Source organism: Camelus dromedarius, chromosome 12 (genome assembly GCF_036321535.1).
Source record: "Camelus dromedarius isolate mCamDro1 chromosome 12, mCamDro1.pat, whole genome shotgun sequence".
NCBI lineage: Eukaryota > Metazoa > Chordata > Mammalia > Artiodactyla > Camelidae > Camelus > Camelus dromedarius.
This window is the reverse complement of record NC_087447.1, coordinates 5,153,483-5,166,269: the sequence shown is the minus strand read 5'-3', so window position 1 is coordinate 5,166,269 and position 12,787 is coordinate 5,153,483. Positions and strand designations below refer to the sequence as shown.

The 12,787-nt window shown below is 59.6% G+C and overlaps 1 protein-coding gene across 4 annotated transcripts; it reads left to right on the top strand.

Moving 5' to 3' along the window:
* The first annotated feature begins 4,112 nt into the window (after positions 1–4,112).
* CARNS1 (carnosine synthase 1) lies at positions 4,113–12,724 on the top strand. 4 transcript variants are annotated; one of them, XM_064492065.1, is made up of 10 exons: positions 4,113–4,215; positions 4,651–4,669; positions 5,931–6,204; positions 6,996–7,085; positions 7,334–7,821; positions 8,053–8,227; positions 8,318–8,403; positions 9,102–9,333; positions 9,437–9,717; positions 10,365–12,724. In XM_064492065.1, exons 2-10 carry the CDS (start codon positions 4,667–4,669, stop codon positions 11,589–11,591), a joined length of 2,856 nt encoding a protein of 951 aa, XP_064348135.1. In that variant the 5' UTR covers positions 4,113–4,215; positions 4,651–4,666; the 3' UTR covers positions 11,592–12,724. The 4 variants fall into 4 exon arrangements, with proteins under 4 accessions (XP_064348135.1, XP_031304351.1, XP_064348136.1 ...); XM_031448491.2 differs by having other exon boundaries at positions 4,138–4,215; positions 4,651–6,204; XM_064492066.1 differs by lacking the exon at positions 6,996–7,085 and having other exon boundaries at positions 4,138–4,215; positions 4,651–6,204.
* The last annotated feature ends 63 nt before the right edge of the window (positions 12,725–12,787 follow it).

The following is a 12,787-nucleotide window of genomic DNA, read 5'->3' as shown; positions in this document are numbered from 1 at the left end:
ATGCAGGCTTGTGTCCCTGCAGGGCTCATTCCTCCCTGCCTCCTTGGGTGCCCTCCCTAGAAGGATGGAGGGTTGGCGGCATGGCAGGACTCGGGAGTACACGGAGAAAGTGTCTGCAGTCTGTTTAAATGGCAGAGGGCTTGATCTGACTGTCTCAGTGGCTGTATGAGAGCACTGACACCTGTCAGACCCCTGATTCAGGATGGTCTAGTGACAGGACCAAAGGCTCCAGAGATACACTCCCTCTACATACAGTCTTGTGGCCTTGACTGTGTGACTGGCCAGGCCCTGGCTCTGGGGCAGACCATCCCACTCCCAAGGAGCTTATGGCCTGGAGGAGGGACTCACGGAAGCGCACAGCCAGACTGAAGTTTGCCTGGGGGAAACAGGCTCAGGAGGGGACGCAACTTGGCCAAAGCCTTGCTGCCCATGGCAGACCTAAGGTTTACCCCCACCCCACATCAACAGCCATCAACCTGGCATCCACCTCCGTCTGTCCTCCTGGGGGTGCTCTCTGTCCTGCTCCCACCCACTCCCCAAGTCTTGCCCCAACCGGGGTTCCAGCCGCTCTGAGTGTCCTGTGAGTTGAAGAGAACTTCCTGAGCCCTCCCACCCTCCTCCCCACGCCACTAGGGTAACTTGCAGCTTAATAATAGCACACTCTCCTGGAACCCTTCCTCAGACCCCCTCCTCACTTCACCCCAGACACCCTCTCTCTGCAGGTGGCATCGATGGCCTCATGAGAGAAAGGGGCAAGTGGCCAGGTTGAGCACACAGCCTGGGAACACAGTGAAGGCACAGCCCGCCAGCCCATGCCTGTGGCTGAGAGAGGGTGTTTAATGGAATCTCAGGTGTTGTAGCAGGAAGGATGCGGGAAACTTCAGGGAGTCCACCCGTGAACTCTCAGCTCTTCTGCTGGGAGGCTGGGGAGCAGGAAAGCAGCAGCCTTGGCCCTGGGGCCAAGAATCCATCCTGAGTCTGGAGAGGGGCCATGGTAGCAGCGGTTTCCCCTGGATATAGACCCTAGGGGCAGGTTATCTCCAGCAGGACCCCTCCAGCTAGGGTTGAATCACTGCCTTGTCTATCAGGGAAGCATTTCCTGGGTAGTCCTTCTGCAGGTTCTGTTATCAATCATCTCCCTGGGGAGCCCGAGCCCTAGGGCTCCAGAGGAGGATCAGCTCCTTCCTTGTGCAAACTTTTTAACTCTCTCTGTTCCCACAGGGCTGAGCTAGCCCCTAAGGCACCTGTGCACTAGTTGCGAAAAGATGCCCCCCTCCAGCCATATGCATAGCAGAAGGGACATGACATGACCACTCAGCTGGGTACCTTTGTGCAGTGAGCAACCTGCACAACCATACTCAGTGAACCTAGCAGCCCCAGCTCCCCACAAACCTGCCTGAAAAGGGGCTCAGAGAAGGCAAGGCATGAACCTGAGAGTAATCAGCCTACAGGGACCAAAGCTGGGATGGCACCCTGCGATGTCCATCGGCCTGGCTCAGCTTAGGGGATAGGTGTAGGGGGAAAGCAAAGAAGTGGAAGGGTAAATGGACCCCCCTTGGTTTGGAGGGCATGGTCTGCATCCTGACAGCCACTCACCCCCAACACTAGCCAGAGGCTAGGCTTGGACTCCCTGTAAAGTCTCTGAATGGGAAAGGGTCTCTCACTCTGAACCTCAATCTTCTCCTACAGATAATAGGATAATAGTAGTTCCTACCCTGGCCCCAAGAGCGCTCTACCAGTCTCATTATTACGATAATTATTGTTCATTTGAGCTGGGCAGCTGGTGTCATCACAGCCAGTGCCCAGCCAGGGCGGTCTGGGAGTGAGCACAGAACAACGCTGCTCTCCATGCACGTACGCACACAAAGACCCCAACCCTGCCTCTCATCAGCTGTGTGGCCTTGAGCAAATCACATCACCTCTCTGAGCCTTGATTTCCTCATTTGTAAAAGGCAGAGACTCATAACTGTTACCTCACAGGGGTAAGTGTATCTCACTGAAGCCCTCTGCAGGTACCAGGGACAAGTCAAGAAATGCTTGCTGACATGGCTACCAAGTGCTTACTTTCTTCCAGGCACACCCTGCCCATCCCAAGCCTGAGCTAAAGTATGCATTATAACCCCCATTTGAGGATGAGAAAACTGAGTCCATAGATGCTGCATTGCTTGGGTTAAAAACAAGACAACAGGCCCAAAATGGAGTCACTTATGCTAAGCCCCACATCACCAAACCAAGACTTAATTACAATTTCAGATCCCCTGGGAATAGTATCTTGAACCAGTCAATCAGGAATGGCCTGACCAGCACTAGTGGGATCATCTGCCATCCCCTAAAGAAAAGCGACCTTGCAGTAACCAACCCTCTTTTTCACATAAGTCCTTTGTGTCTGCTCCATTCTGGCTATAAAAGTCTTTCATTTTGCACAGCTCCTTGGAGCTCCTTTCTAGCTGCTGGATTGGATGCTGCCCAATTCATAAATCATTGAATAAACCCAATAAGATCTTTAAAATCTACTCAGTTGAATTTTGGTTTTTAACACTTGTTAAGTGTCAAAACTCATGCTCTTTCACGACATCCATGCCCCAACCCTGCGCCCTCCTGTGGGATGGCCCTGGAGCTCAGGTTACCCAAGCAATTATGCAATGAATCTTCTAGGGTGGATTTGCCTCATTCCAGGAGCCTGGGCTGGCCACAGGGAGGGGGGTCACGTGGATCTGGAGCTGGGGAGCCCAGAGCAGCCCTGGAAAGCTGTGTGGGGAATGCGGGCTGGGCTGGGGGGCCCTGAATAATTCACTTCTCCCCTCTGAGTAACTTCACTGGTAGACAGGAGTGGTTCCTCACAGGCTGCTCTGTATACAGTTTTTGAAAAGGCCCAAAGCAGCCACCTTTGCCTGCACAAGTGCTGTGGGGCTATCAGTACCCTCCCCCAGCCCAGGAGGCTCTGGGAAATGGCCAAGGGGTCTCTGGAAAGAAAGCCTGAGTTTGTGGGGATGAGGTAGAAGAATTCTAACAATAGCCTAAATGTGCTGGGTGCAGGATGTTGTGATAATCCTCAACACAGTCAAGATGATAAGTAGCCCCATCTTAGGCAGGAGGAAAGTGAGGTTCAGACCAGTAAGGAGAGGTGCCCAGGTCCCAAACCTGGAGCTCGGATTGGAACCTCCCTAGTGGGACATACTTGAGGAGAGGATGTGAGTCTCTGGGTGTGTTTCTTGGGGTGAATTTGTGGTTGTGAGCCAGACCTCTTGAGGTCTGCATATTTGAGTGGGTGCACCTGGGGATAAGGATGTATGTCTTGGAGAGATTGTGGGTGTAACTGTGGGTGTCCAGCTGACCTGGGTGTTGATGGGCAGGGCAGATACTGCAGACACCCCACTTCTTTTCCCACTGGAACTCCCAGCCTGACCACCCCCTTCCCTCTTGGCTCCCTGCAGGGCAGGGGGTATTTCAAGGAACTGGGACTGCTCTTGGGGGGGTGTCTTACCCAGTGGTCACTACTCTTGTAGGGGCCAGGAGAGGTGAGGAGGGGACCACCCACAGACCTACAGGTTTGCCTGCCCAAGGTGCCTTTCTGGGAGAGCTCCCCGCCATAGGGCAAAGGGCTAGTGGGCGGACAGCCGCTGCAGTGTGTGCTGGGGAGCTCAGGACTCCATCCAAGGGCAGAGCTCCAGACTGTGCCCCAGCCACTCTCCTGGCCACCCCACCCCCAATGGTAAGCCCGGGTACCAGTCTCTGCCGGCTCCAGCTCTCCCCTCCCCCCTCTTCCATCTCTTTTCCATTATGGGTCTCTCTTTCCCCTACCCTCTGTCCTGTCTTGTCTTTCCCACGGCCCTAGGTCTGTGACCTTCTCTGAGGATCTCTGGTCTTCTGTTTGACTTCGTGTGTCTCTAAATGTCTCCTGTCTCTCTCTCCCTGGCCCCTACGGCGACCCTACCTCTGGCCGTGTCGGGCCGCCAGCCCCAGGACCCCAGGTTCGGGATGAGTGGCGGAGGTTTTGGCGGGAGGGGCGGGGCAGGTCCCCTGGCGGACAGGCAGTGGCCCCTCCGCCCCGCGCCGCCCCCGCCCGGCACTGGGCATGCCCCGGGCGCTTCTATATAAAGCGGCGCCGCCTCGACCCGGCGCTGTGCCGCCGCCGCCGTGTTCCGCCGGGTCCGCGCCGCGCGCCGAGCCCCACCGAGCCCCACCGAGCCCCGCCAAGCCGCTGCCGCCCGCCAGGTACCCCGGCTGCTGCCTGCGCCCCGGGGAGAGCCAGGGAGGGGACTGCGGGGCAGGGGCCGCCGGGACAGGGACTTTAAGCGCCCGCGCCCCTCAGCGGGACCCGCGACACTACCTGCAATGCCCACCCCACCACGCGCACACACAGGCGGGGACCCAGCGCGCCCCCCTCTGGAAGGGCTGAGTGCCAGGACCCTCAGCACTGCCCAGGGCAACTTAGGATGTGTGAGATCGGGGTGTGGGTCCCATGGGGTCTGGGCTTCCGAAAACCTCTGCTTCCTTGGGGTGGGGGTGGGGTAGCCTTGGACACCTCCTGTCTGGGACAGGAGAGAAGCACTGTCGCGGCCACCTCTCAGCTCCCAACGTCTTAGGGGCAGGGTGCTGAGGTAGAGACCCTGCTGCCCTGACTCCATCTTTTGTCTCTCTTCCTCTCAGCCTCTCCACCTGTAAGATGGTGAGTCTTCTCTGGCCCCTCCGGACAAAAAGCCCAAGCCCCTAAGCAGAGGGAGGGCCCAGAGGGCAGCACCTGGCCGTAAAAGCCTAGCCCTGGGACTGCCTGGCAGACAGCTCCAACCCATGACCAGCTGCACACATACGCCTTGACTTCCCACTCTGTGTGCCATGGGACAAGCAGGGGCTGTGTGCCAGGCCCTCCATCTCTCCCCCACCAGCCCTGGGAGGCAGGCACTCTTGGTCCCTTTCGGCATTCATTCATTCTGCAATATTTATATTACCGTGCGCCTTGCCGTAGTCTAAGTTTGAGGACATAGCAGTGAACCCAGTCTGGGCTCTCAGGGAACTCAACTTCTAAGAGAGGGCACTGAAGCTCAGAATTTGGCACTGGCCAAACTGGGGTTCAAGTCCAAGTCAGAGGCCCAGACCTCTGCTCTCCCGGCCGCCTGCAGTATGCTGTCTCCCAATGACTGAGGTGATTCCCTAGGTCCAAGCCTCATCAGCACCATGGGGGCGGACATAACAGGCCCCAGGCACCCACAAGGCTCAAAGAAACCTCGTGACTTGTCCAAGGAGGCCAAGCCTGTCCCCTGGAGGACAGGCCCACCCGTGTCCCCGCCTGTGTTCACACTGAGCCTCTGTGCAGCCTCATTTGGGAGTCAGCCAGCCTCAGAAAGGGGCAGGGTATAAGATTTCATCCAAAGAAAGCATTTTCATGACTCAGAACATCCTCGGGCCTGCTTGGGGATGATGATGGAACAGATTCACCTACATATTTAGGTCTCAGCAGAACTCCATGATGGTAGATGGGTCACTGAGGCCAGAGAGAAGTGAGCAGCCCAACTGATTGCTTGGTTCATTTGCTTATTTATTCTTCAGTCATCAAACACTGAGTAGCTACGGTGTGCCAGGCACTGTTTTAGGTGCTGGGGCTGCCTCAATAAGCAAAACAGACAAAACCTCTGCCCCTGTGAACCAAGCTGGGATGGACCTGGGTGTGGGATGTGGGGGGTGCAATGGTCCAGCCAGCAGTGCACTGCTTTCTGCCCCCACCCCCGGGGGCACCACACATACCGTTTACAAAGCACTTCCATCTACATGTCCCTGGTGTCCAGCCTTCATCCTCCAATCCAGCCCCATCCTCTTTGGTTCCGAGGACAGTGTCCACCCAAGGACAGGACAGTAGGGGGCTTATACCCTTGGGTGACTTAATGTGCCTCTTGCTCACCCTGCCCAAGACCCACCACTTCTGCCCCCCTCAGCTCTCCCTGGACCCACTGGGTCCCGAGTGGGATTGCCCCCTGGGCTCCAAGGACCTGGAGGAGGAGGAGGGCCCATGGGGCGGGGGCTCTGGCCTGCCACCCCCAGGCTTCTTCCCTGGTTCCTGGAGCCATGAAGTGGGCCTGGACTGCAAGGGCTCCCCTGAGGGAGCAGAGGCCCGGGCCTGGACTGTCTACTACTACAGCCTCCTGCAGAGCTGTCTGCAGCAAGCTGGCCTTCCGGAGACTCAGGACCGCAGCCAGGTGCCCCGCACAGGTGCCCAAGGGCTCCTTGGAGGGGGGCATCCCTGGGGAGGAGGGAGGCACCCTCAGCCCAGCCTTCTTTCCAGCTCTGTCAAAGTCAGCCCCTTCCCCCAGGCTCTGGCTCAATCTGAAGCCAGGGAGGCAAGGCCAGTCAACCTCAGGCAGGCAGGCATTTCAAAGGGCATCTGGCACCAGTAAACTCAGATATCAAGGCTCCCCTCCCACCCCCAGAAGATCCAGCCCTGGGATTTGCAATCCATGTTCTGTGGAGCCAAAGCTTCTACAGAAATATCTTGGGAGCTGCTGTGGAGCCAGCTAGCAGTTGGGATCCAAAACTCCTCCCTTGTTTTATCTGTTTTATGTACCAGGCAGCCACAGAAGATTTTGTGTGGACGGAAGGTTTACAGCTAGAATACATGACCATCTCAGACTTTGCCCCCTTCTACAGATGGGGAAACTGAGGTGCAGAGATTCCTCTCCCCACTGCACAGGGTGCACAGGGACCAAGGGTCACACAGAAAGTCAGTGGCAGAGCTCAGGCTAGAACCCAGGTCTCCAGTCACCCAGCCTTCATGCCTTCTGGACCAGCCACAGAGAGAAAGGAGCCAGCCTCTCGGGGCAGGGGTGGGCAGACAGCTTCCCCCTCCCTCCCCAGCCTCCTCTGTCCCCTTTCTCTTTTCATCCCATACCCAGGAAGGATCTGGGGGTCCAAGGGTATGAGCAGGCCTAGGGGAGTGGGGAAAAGTGGGCAGAAAGACAGCAAGGGGAGCTCCTGGTGAGCTTGGCAATGTTCTCTTCCCTGAGGCTGCCCTGGGGCGGAGGTGACCTTGTGCATTCTGGGATCCCCCTGCACCTTTCTGTCCGTGCTGCTGGAGGGTGGGGTCCAGAGCCCGGGTGAGTGTGTTCCCAAGTTCCCCCACCCCCTCCTACAGAAAGGGCAGTCCTGCCCTGGCCCGGCCACATCCCAAAATACCCGCCAACCCTGGCAACTGCCTGCATTCCACCACACCAGCTGCCCTGCTTTGAGTGGGGGTGGGTTCTGGCAGCAGCTGCCCACTACGACCCAGGGGCCCAGGCTGGAGGTGGAGGGCATGGGGCATTAAGCCTTCCCTGGCCAGCAACCCTCCTCCCTCTGCCCACAGGAAACATGCTCCTTTGCCTGTCCCCTGCTTGGCTGACAAAGGTGCCAGCACCAGGGCAGCCCGGTGAGGCAGCCCTGCTGGTCTCCAAGGCTGTGAGCTTCCACCCGGGGGGCCTGACATTCCTGGATGACTTTGTCCCCCCGCGCCGGGCCACCTACTTCCTGGCGGGCCTGGGGCTGGGGCCTGGCCCTGGTCGAGAGGCAGCTGAGCTCGCCCGCGACCTGACCTGCCCCACAGGAGCCTCGGCTGAGCTGGCCCGGCTGCTGGAGGACCGGCTGCTGACAAGGCGATTGCTGGCTCAGCAGGGTGACGTGGCCGTGCCAGCTACCCTGGCTTTCACCTACAAGCCACCAGCACTGCTGCGGGGAGGGGATGCCAGCCCGGGACTACGGCTGGTGGAGCTGAATGGCAAAGAGGGCCAGGAGACACTGGTGAAGGAGGAAGTAGGGGCCTTCCTGCACTCCGAGGCCCTGGGTGATGCCCTGCAGGTAACAGGCTACTGCCCCTGAGGCTGTACAGATGCCAGCAGGATGGGAGCCATGGATGGTTACCAAGTCCTGCTGGGAAAGTGTCCCCAGCTTTGAGCCCTGCCACTGCCCCATCTCTCTGTAGCAGTCCCCTGCCTTACCTCAGTTTGTTCATGAGCTCCTATGGTATGTGTGTCCCATCTTGCAGGTACATGGGATGGTGAGGATGCCCCCTTCCCCTCCCTGTTGCAGGTAGCCGTGAAGCTCAGTGGCTGGCGCTGGCGGGGACGGCAGGCTTTGCGTCTGTACCCACGAACAGAGCTGGACCCAGTGGTGGACACAGTGCTGGCACTGCTGGAGAAACTGGAGGAGGAGGAGAGTGTCCTGGTTGAGGCTGTGTGCCCACCTGCCCGACTCCCTTTCCCAGGTGAGAGCCACCTGGGCTGGCCAAGGGTGGAGCTTGGCCTGGCCTTCTGGCTACTCAGTGCTGGGCTCAGGCCTCACTGTCTTTCCCCAGGTAGTCCCCCACCTGGCCCTGAGCTGGCTCTGCGTATCTGTGCTGTGGTGTGTCGGACACAGGGTGACAGGCCCTTGCTGAGCAAGGTGAGCATGGCTCAGGTTCAGGTCATGATCCTACTGCCACACCCCAGCCCAGCTCCACTGGGCTGATGGGGGGGCCCCAGGGCAGAGAGAGGACAAAATCTTTGTGGGCATTTTGTTGCCTCCAGGAGAACTGAGTCTGACACTCTCCCTCCTCTCCAACCCTGTACCCCTCCCACATCAGGAGCCCTACCTGGTATCCTGCGCTGAGTACAAGGACCCAGGGCTGAATTCTCTTTCTAGGGAGCTCTTGCCCAAGAAGAGGCTGACCCAAGGTCCTTGATAAACCTCCAGTGCCTGGAGCCCTGTAGGAGGGCCCTCCAAGTTGGGAGGTCAGGGAGGCTTGGGTTCCCTTCCTGGGGACATATCTCTGTGCCAAGCAGAGAGAGAAGGAGCTCTAGGGCTGGGGCCCACCAGGGTGGCACAGGCCCCCAGGGCTGCAGGAACTAGAAGCAAGCATGCTTGGAGACCTTAGGGAGTAGAGACCCCAGCTGGGCCTGGAAGCTTGGCTAGAATCCCCCTAGTGGTCTAGAGACCAGATGAGTAGTTTACGCAGTAAGTCGCACTGGAGGACAGGACTTCTTGAATGTCCATTGAGGGGTGTGGCCTGGATCGTGGCAGAGGGGAAGGTGTGTTGGGGGCCGGGGGTAGTCCCGAGAGGACTCTTCTTGGACAAGCCCCCTGAGCCACACCCTGCCCAGGTGGTATGCGGAGTGGGCCGTGGGGACCGGCCTCTGCGGCACCAGAACTCCTTGCCACGTACGCTGGAAGTGGCGCTAGCCCAGTGCGGCCTGGGTGAGGCCTCGCAGGTGACGGATGTGCGGCGGCGCGTGAAGGCGGCGGCCGAGGCTGCGCTAGCCGCCGTGCTGGCCCTGGAGGCTGGCCTGAGCGCTGAGCAGCGCGGCGGGCGCCAAGCCCGCACTGACTTCCTCGGTGAGTGCGGGACGCCGGGGACTGGGACGGGGGTGGGGCACGGGGCGGGGGCCGGAGGCCCGAGGGCGGCTCGCACTGAGCCCGCGCCCCGTGCCCGGCCCAGGGGTGGACTTTGTCCTGACGGTGGCTGGCCGCGCGCTGACCCCCGTGGCCCTGGAGCTGAACGGAGGCCTATGTCTGGAGGCGTGCGGCGCGCTCGAAGGGCTGTGGGCCGCACCGCGCCCGGGGCTGGTGGCCGAGGAGGCGGCGGCCGCGCCGCTGGTGGAGACGATGCTGAGGCGCTCGGCGCGCTACCTCATGGAGGGAAAACAGCTGCTGCTGCTCGGCGCCGGCGGCGTTAGCAAGAAGTTCGTGTGGGAGGCGGCGCGCGACTACGGGCTCAAGGTGGGCGGGGCTCGAAGTCCAGGCCTTGGTGGAGGAGGGCCCCGGGGGCGGGCCCGGGGCGGTGTTGACCTTGGGGCGGGGACTGCGCCGGGCATTCTAGCAGGAGGCCTAGAGCTCAGGCGTGGGCTGGCTGGGCGATAGGCCCCGCCGAGGTGGGCAGTCTCAACTGTTTTTGGCCTCTAGGTGAATTCTCTTCCCGCCAGGTGTGAAAAGCCTCCGGGACACCAGACCACCAGTCCCAAGCCCTAACCCTTGAGGTTCCCATACAAGTCTTGACCAGACTGAGCCTGCCTATGGGAAAGAGTCCACCACCCTTCTGCACTCTGTCACCCCTCCCTTCTGCACTCGAGCCCCCTCCCACCTTGCTCACAACCTCTCTCTCCTGCAGCCGTCTTTCCTCTGGCCGACTCTTATCCAGTTTCCAGCTTGAACACTGCCTCCTCTAGGTTGCCTTCCCTCCCCTTTAGGCTGGATTAAGTGTCCCACCTCTGTACCTTCCATATAATCACCAACAAATATTTTTGGAGCACCTAGCATTGGTGAGCCTGTCTCCCCTGAGGGCCAGGACTATGTTCTAGGTCCCATCCTATGGCCCAGCGCCCAGCAAAAGCTCATCTCAGTGTGTTGCCGTCCTGTGGTTTCTGCAGCTGCACCTGGTGGAGTCGGACCCCAACCACTTTGCGTCCCAGCTGGTGCAGACCTTCATCCACTTCGATGTAACAGAGCACCAGAGGGATGAGGAGAATGCACGGTTGTTGGCGGAGCTGGTGCGGGCACGTGGCCTGCAGCTAGATGGCTGCTTTTCCTACTGGGATGACTGCCTGGTGCTCACAGCCTTGCTCTGCCAGGAGCTGGGTCTGCCCTGCAGCCCGCCGGCCGCCATGCGCCTGGCCAAGCAGAAGAGCCGCACCCAGCTGCACCTGCTGTGCCGCCATGGCCCACCCTGGCCCGCGCCCTCCCTCTATGCTGTGCCCTGCTGTCCACTGGAGAGTGAGGCTGACGTGGACAAGGCTGTCCGCCAGGTACCCCTGCCAGGTGTCATGAAGTTGGAGTTTGGGGCAGGCGCTGTAGGTGTACGGCTAGTGGAGGATGCGCCACAGTGCCACGAGCACTTTTCCCGGATCGCCCGTGACCTGCAGGGCGAGGCCGACCATCCCGGCATTGGGCTGGGCTGGGGCAATGCCATGCTGCTAATGGAGTTCATTGAGGGCACTGAACACGATGTGGATCTGGTGTTGTTTGGTGGGCGACTGCTGGCTGCCTTCGTGTCTGACAATGGCCCCACACGGCTGCCTGGCTTCACTGAGACGGCCGCGTGTATGCCCACTGGGCTGGCACCAGAGCAGGAGGCGCAGCTGGTGCAGGCAGCTTTCCGCTGTTGCCTGGGCTGCGGGCTGCTGGATGGCGTCTTCAATGTGGAGCTCAAGCTGACTGGGGCTGGGCCGCGGCTCATCGAGATCAACCCCCGCATGGGCGGCTTCTACCTACGAGACTGGATCCTGGAGCTTTATGGTGTGGACCTCCTGCTGGCTGCTGCTATGGTGGCCTGTGGCCTGCGGCCCGCCTTGCCTGCCCACCCACGCGCCCGTGGTCACCTGGTGGGCGTCATGTGCCTGGTGTCCCAGCACCTGCAGGTCCTGAGTTCCACCACCAGCCGCGAGACCCTGCAGGCTCTTCACGACCAGGGCCTGCTGCGCCTCAATCTACTGGAGGAGGCCCTGGTGCCTGGCGAATATGAGGAACCCTACTGCAGTGTGGCTTGTGCTGGGCCCAGCCCGGCCGAGGCCCGTCTCCGCCTGCTGGGCCTCTGCCAGGGCCTCGGCATTGATGGGCCCCACTACCCCATTGCCTACTTCCTGTCCCACTTCAAATAGTGCTGGGGCCGGAGGGCAGGGGCAAAGTGCTGGAAGGGGCACTGCAGTGCCCTCTGCTCCCTGGTGCTCTCCCAGCGTCTCTTGCCAAAGCCCTGCCCCAACCCTGGTCAGGTCCACTCCAAGGCCCCAGGTCTCTTCCAGAGTGGCAGGGCCATTTTGACACCAAGGTCTCCTGGGCTTGAGGAGCACAGAAGAACGTATCTGGGAGGCTGTTAGGCCTTCTTGCCCTCCCCAAAGCCCCAGTCCAGCCCACAGCTGTCCCAGGACTCTACCCATGGAGAAGCAACAACAGCTGCACATACACACACCCTGCCCCCAGGTTGCTGGGAGTGGGCCTAAACCCAGTCCATCTTCCCCACCCCTCCAGGTCTGTCTCTCTTCCTGCTGTCTGCAGGAGAGAACCTGGCTGGCCGCTGGCCTTGAACACATCCCAAGAACCCTTTGTTCTCCTCATGCCCTCATTTAACAAATTTTAGGACAGGCCTAGAATGCCTGGTGACAACTTCTGACAATGCCCCACCTGCCTCATTTGGCATGAGCAGTAGAAGCAGGTGACTGGGGTCAGCAGTAACCATCTCCCCTCCAGGCAGACACTATTGCCCCATTCTACAAAAAAAGAAACAGGCTCAGAGAGGAAAAACCACTGCCTCCATGTCATAGCACAGTGGTTGAAGGGTCAGGGGACAAGATGCAAGGTCCAGGTTTCTGCTTTTACTAACTTGTACGTGCCCACTCAGCTTCTAGGCCCAACTCACCTCCTTGCCCTCACACGTGGCCCTGAGATGTGTGAACCTCCCCCCTCCCCCCAATGCACCATGCACCTTCACCAAGCTTTGGTGCTTGGCCTCAGGCACACCTAACTAGCACAGGCTACACTTCCTCATTCAGGGGAGGCTGCTTTAAGAACTCTTGCCTCTGTGCAGCACAGGAGCTGTGGACAGCGCCACAAGCATCCCTCTCCAAATAAAGGCTTGTGGACTAGTGAACTGTCCAGAGTCTGGGATAGGTTCTTGCGACTCGGACAGCACTTCTCAGGGTCAGCTAGAGGAGGGGATGAGGAAGGGGGAGGGAAAGGTAGTTAGGGGATACCTGTAGCCTCTGGAGCTAAGGATAAACCGCCACACTGGCCAGGCCTCTGAGCTGACCTGTGGGAGGCCTGCCAGGGGCACCTACACCAGGACCCAGACCTGAGTTTC